Source organism: Cebus imitator, unplaced genomic scaffold (genome assembly GCF_001604975.1).
Source record: "Cebus imitator isolate Cc_AM_T3 unplaced genomic scaffold, Cebus_imitator-1.0 Scaffold253, whole genome shotgun sequence".
Taxonomy (NCBI): Eukaryota; Metazoa; Chordata; class Mammalia; order Primates; family Cebidae; genus Cebus; species Cebus imitator.
Genome location: NW_016107568.1, coordinates 2,856,709 through 2,862,872, shown reverse-complemented (window position 1 = coordinate 2,862,872; position 6,164 = coordinate 2,856,709). Strand labels below are relative to the sequence as shown.

The 6,164-nt window shown below is 55.9% G+C and overlaps 1 protein-coding gene across 1 annotated transcript in view; it reads left to right on the top strand.

The window, feature by feature from the left end:
• Positions 1-1,983, top strand: part of RTN4RL2 (reticulon 4 receptor like 2) — a 17,641-nt gene extending 15,658 nt beyond the window's left edge. The window contains exon 3 of the mRNA XM_017498967.2: positions 613-1,983. Within this exon, the coding sequence (XP_017354456.1) occupies positions 613-1,362 (750 nt within the window). The 3' untranslated portion in view covers positions 1,363-1,983. The remainder of the gene's footprint in view (positions 1-612) is intronic.
• Positions 1,984-6,164: the final 4,181 nt, after the last annotated feature.

The window sequence follows — 6,164 nt, the reverse complement described above, 5'->3', positions numbered from 1 at the left end:
AAAAAGAAAAAAAAAGAATAATGGCTAAGTCATGGAACTCGTAGAACTCCACAAGGAAAGGTGTTCTAAGCACCTTCATGCATGCCACTTCATTTAATCTCCACATTACACAGATGAGGAAACTGAGTCACAGGGCTCGTGAGTGACTTGCCCAAGGTGGCACAGTCAGTTCATGACAGATCCAAGATTTGAAGTCAGAAAGGCTGGCTCCCCAGTCTGTACACTTCACCAGACCAGAAGTTCTGGAACTCAAACTGGTCCTGCCATGGCCGCACTGGCTTCCCTGGGGAACCTGTAGACCAGCGGATACCCAGGCTCCACCCCAGACCTCCTGAATCAGAAACTCTGTCCCCGCCCCCCGCCAGAGATCCGCAGGGGATCGATCCTAATACACCCGAAAGTTTCAGAACCACTGCCCTCACCGATACCACTTTTTCCACGGCAAATAGGTTACGGGAGGCAGAATCCACACCCAGGACGCTATGAATCAAAAGATCAACCCTTTCGCTTCTGCCACGGTGCAGCCCCTTCCCTCCCCCGGCCCAGGCCCCAGCGGGGTCCGCAACCTGCCTCAGGCCCACTCTGTTCTTCTGTGCCCCTCCCCCCACCCAGGATGACCTGTTCGCGGACCTGGCCAACCTGAGCCACCTCTTCCTCCACGGGAACCGTCTGCGGCTGCTCACAGAGCACGTGTTCCGCGGCCTGGGCAGTCTGGACCGGCTGCTGCTGCACGGGAACCGGCTGCAGGGCGTGCACCGCGCGGCCTTCCGCGGCCTCAGCCGCCTCACCATCCTCTACCTGTTCAACAACAGCCTGGCCTCGCTGCCCGGCGAGGCGCTCGCCGACCTGCCCTCGCTCGAGTTCCTGCGGCTGAACGCCAACCCCTGGGCGTGCGACTGCCGCGCGCGGCCGCTCTGGGCCTGGTTCCAGCGCGCGCGCGTGTCCAGCTCCGACGTGACCTGCGCCACGCCCCCGGAGCGCCAGGGCCGAGACCTGCGCGCGCTCCGCGAGGCCGACTTTCAGGCGTGCCCGCCCGCGACGCCCACGCGGCCGGGCAGCCGCGCTCGCGGCAACAGCTCCTCCAACCACCTCTACGGGGTGGCCGAGGCCGGGGCGCCCCCCGCCGACCCCTCCACCCTCTACCGAGACCTGCCCGCCGAAGACTCGCGGGGGCGCCAGGGCGGGGACGCGCCCACTGAGGACGACTACTGGGGGGGCTACGGGGGCGAGGACCAGCGTGGGGAGCAGACGTGCCCCGGCGCTGCCTGCCAGGCGCCCCCGGACTCCCGAGGCCCCGCGCTCTCGGCCGGGCTCCCCACCCCTCTGCTTTGCCTCCTGCTCCTGGCGCCCCACCACCTCTGACTGCGGTGCTGAGACTGAAGAGGCCAGTGTCCGATCCCCGCTTCCCGTCCACCCCGAGCTGCGGCTCCGGCCCCCGTCCCGCCCCCGCCCCTGGCCTTGCTGCCTCCCTTTCCCCCACCCAGCTCCTCTCCGCCCCGGGACCAGGCCGCCTCTCCTTGCCTGCCTCCTGGGCTGCCCTGACTTATGGCAGCCCCAAGAGGGCGTGTGTGGTGGCTCAGCCCTGCCCTTCCCAACTCTGGCCATTAACTCTTCCCCATCCCAAGGCTGGGGTGGGGCCTCCCAGGCAGCCGCCGACCCGCACCCCTAGGGCCCACAGCGGACCCCAGAGGGGCTTTTGTCTGTAGAGCATCTTCCACCAGCAGAGCCTTTGGAAGCTCCCCCAGGGAGCCCCACCCAGGACCCTTTGGGGGATGCCTCAGTCAGGGCCAGGCTGACCCTGACCCCTGCTTACCCTAGCCCCTCAACCTCCTGACACTGGAGGAATACTTTTCTCCTAAGTCTACCCTGGACACTTTTTAGGGCACCTGGAGAGAGCCTTCTTCTCCACTGTTGCCCCTGCGTGGTGAAGATCAAAAGAAATTGTTTGGGAAAAAAAATTTATTAAAAAATTCTATTATTTTATCTATTGGAAGATTTGTTGACTCGGGACTGGGAAAGTGGGATGAGGTCTCTGGATGTAAGGATTTCGGGGCCAGGAGGGTTGGAGAAGGGGAGCCATCCCACGCCATCAAAGAGCTTCCTGCTGGCTGGAAATGGTGTGCGCTCTCCCGAGACCAGAAGCTGAAGCCCCGGGAAGAGTTTCAGCCCTGCATTCAGGTGGGGTGCAATCTGGCAGCCAAGAATGGGTGCTGGTGGCACCTCTTTTCGATTGTCCAGGGGAGGAGCTGCAACCAACCCTGAGTTGTCTGGCGCTTGAGGAACTAAGCCTGGGGAAGAACTCCTGCCTGGTTAATGAACCTCTCCCAGACCCAGTGCCTTCAGGAAAGAGGAGGTCTCCTGTACACACTCCCGGTCACAGATAGCCCACACGTGGCTTTGGGTAAATGTGAAAAAGGCACATCTCCCTCGGGAACACAGCCCCATGCCAGGGCGAACACCTTAGCAAACGGAGACCAAGGCTGGGTTTCAGCGCACCCTTGCCTCCCTGGCTAAGTGCCTTTGTGCAGTGCACAGCCTACACACCTGCACACAGCTACCCTGTGGATATGTGATCTCTCTCTCTCTTGGCTCCTGTGAGGTAGAAGCCATCAGGGATGAACTAGCTCAGAGAAGCAGGTTTCCAGACAGGCTAGAAGAGGGACAAAGGAGCTAGGGCGATCAGAGGGACAGGAATCCCAAATTGGGGTGCATTACTGGCTTGAGGTACAATCAGAACCTTCATCTTTCTGGTGTGTGGAGGAGAGGCTGGGGACAGGGAAGAGGCTCAGGCTAAGAAGGACTTGGGTTGGGGTTTGGGGTGAGTCTCATCAGACTGAGCACTTGGAGAGAAGTTTGGTAGTTTGAATTTGGGGCTAAGAATCTAGCTCAGGCAGGGTGTGGTGGCTTGCACCTGTAATTCCAGCTAATTGGGAGGTTCAGGTGGGAGGATCACTTGAGGCTAAGAGTTTGAGACCAGTCTGGACAACATATTGAGACCCAGTCTCTTAAAAAACTTTTTTAGAGAATCTAGTTTGGGGCGGAGCACAGTGTCTCATGCCTGTAACCTAAGCACTCTGGGAGGCCAAGGTGGACAGATCATTTGAGGTCAGGAGTTCAGACCCAGACTGGCCAACATGGTGGAAACCCCATCTCTACTAAAAATCCAAAAAAATTAGCCAGGCATAATGGTGAGTGCCTATAGTCCCAAGTACTCAGGAGGTTGAGGCACAAGAATCACCTGAATCCAGGAGGCAGAGGTTGCAGTGAGTCGAGATTGCACCACTGCACTCCAGCCTGGGTGACAGAGACTCTGTCTCAAAAACAAAACAAAACAAAAAACCTAGCTTGGGAGGTGGGAATAGAAAGAGAAGGGGGCCTAGATGCTAGCGCTTGAGGAGGCATGCTGAGGTTCTGTGACTCTGGCTGGGGAGGTCAAATGATCTTGAGAAGAAGAGGAAGAAATGAGAAGAAATTAGCATCTAAGCCTGAGGCAGGTAGACTTTGGATAAGGGTGAGGGGTGGGTTGGGGGAGCAGCTGGTCAGGAACCCAGGGAGCTCGGAGTCTGGGGTCTTTCGGGGGCTTGTGTCAGACTGGGTCTGAGGTTAATATGTTGGGTTGAGGGGATAGCCAGGCAAGAGCTCTGGTGGAGGAGGGGCTGCTGGGGCCCGGGCAGGGGGAGGGGGACTGCTGGTAAATTAGAGGCAGGCTGTCCAGGTCACAGAATTATCGTTGTGAAATATTCATGGGCCTTCGGTCCAGATGCTATTTCAGAACAGTGAAAGCAGGAGGAGTGTGTGAGCCTCAGGAAGAAGCCTGAAGCAATGCCATTCTCCAGCAACCCCCACCCCTCCCACCGCCAGCCCAGACAGACCCACGGACGCCCATCACGTGCACACCCACACTCAAGCGCTCACACACTCACCAAGCAAAGCCATATAGCACGTGCAAACACACAAACCACCCACAGGTCCCACAAACAGGCAGATGCCCCCCAAATTCTGGCATGCACACACACCCACTCAGGACCCAGCATAGAGACCACCTCCAGCGATCTCACATGCACAGACCCCCAACCTCTCCAAACAACCCAGATTTACCACGTTGACCCACACACCCTGAAATGGGAGGGACATTCAAGTCCATCGGGCCAACCCCCACCAACCGTCTGATGGGGAAACTGAGGCCAGAGAAAGGAAGGGGTTTGTCTGAGATTCTTCTATCCTCTGAAAAAAGCAAAATCCATTCACCTCCCACATTCTGTGAGTGCACCCCCATTTTGCATTCCTTTCATCTGCCAGACACCCAGTGTAGTTGTAATGAACTCCTCCCTTTCTCTAATTTCCTGTATTCAGTTACCCAGTCCCCCGCCTAGCCCCGGTCTATCTCTTCCTTTCCATTCTCCCCCCCACCTCCCCACTCCAGCTACTCATTACCTCATGCCTGGAATATAAAAGAAAGCGGCGATAACCTCCTCGCTGGTTTCCTACATGCAATCTCTCCCTCCCGCGCACCCAGCCATACCATGGTGACCAGATTCATTTGATCAAAATTTGCATATGTTATGATGTCACTCCGGAGCCTATAATGGCTTCCTAATCCTATAGGGTAAAGTAAAACACCTTAGCAGAGCATCAGAGATCCCTCAGAATCTGGTACCAAGTGTTTTTCTAGCCTTTGCTCTCACAGTCTCATCCCAAACCTTCACTCCAGCTACAATGTGTGTAGCATACTGGCCACCAGTTATCCCGTATCTGAAACCCACCAACCAACTTTGAATACCCTCTAAAGTTTCTCAGTCTCCCCTGAACTAGGAAACCTCTCCCTCATCCTCAGATCACAGACTCCAGAGCCCATTCCCAAGGCCAGCACTGCACCTCTCTGACCATATATGGGGGTTCTTCAAAGCAGCAGACAGAGGCTCAGGCTCTGTCTCCCTCTAAGCAGACGGCTGCCCCCGACTGGCCACCGTGGGAAGCACAGCCAGGCCTCAGTCCTCCGGAACTGAGAGTGAGCATCTAACTGCCCGGGGAGAGGAACAGAAGGACTCCAGATGACTAGGTTTATAAGCCCTTAAGCCTCTAAGGTTCTTACACCCAGCATAGGGGGAGGGTTCCCAGCCCTGTTTCCCTAGCTGCGGGCTCCCAATTTTCCATCCCTAATCCAAGAGGAACTCCTCTGCTATGAAATACAAAGACTTGGGACTCTCAGGACACTGTGGAAGGGAAATTTCCCATCAGACTCTGAAAGGCCAGGAGGCCAGGGATAGTCCAGGTGGCAGGCCAAAGGTCCGGCTGGGGTCAGGTTTCTACATGAATTTTTAATGCTTCCAGACGGACCTGTCAAATGTTCTGAAACCTGAGCATCTCCGTTCATCTCCGTACATGATGACCTTCTACAACCATTGCCCCTGCAGGAGGGCAGGCCTGGGACAGATATCCAGTGGCCTCTGGAGAAACAGTTTTGGGATAGTGGAAGGATGAAGGACCTAGTTATTCTCCCACTAGTAAGCTGTGTGACCTTGAGCAAGTTACTTAACCTCTCTGAACATTAAGGGTTTTATTTTTTATTTTTTAATTTTGTAAGCTGGGGGCAATCGTGCTGGCCTAAATCGATTTGTTGTGGGGAATCAGTGCGATAGCCCAAGGAAAGGTGACCTACATGCTTGCTGTTATTATTCTCTTTCCTCCAGTTCTGCCTCCCTTTTTCAGCTCTTCTTCCAACCCCAAAGCTGTCTCTGGCTATTGCTTTGAAGGTAGGAGCTTTGGCTGGTTCTGGCCTTCCCTTCAGGCCCAAACTGCCCACCTCAAGATCCTTTGGCCTGGGTAGACACTTCAGATAAGGAGGTGGCAGGGAGATAAGAAAGTGGGCAAGGCTGGTGGAGTGAGAGAGGGAGATAGATGGTGAAGCCCTAGCAGGGGGGGAAAGAGGGCAATGGAGAGAGGAGGGAAAGATCCTGCTCTAGAGAGAAGAGCCAGGCGCAGACTCATTCCTTCATCTCTCCTTCCCTTCCCCTTCCCCCCTTCCCCTCTTCCCCCCTTCCCCTCTTCCCCCCTTCCCCTCTTCCCCCCTTCCCCTCTTAACAAATAAAGCAAGAGTTTCGCTTTTCAGGTTGACAAAGAACTTATTTGACTACTTTCCTAAAGCTAATGCTTTGCCGGGAATA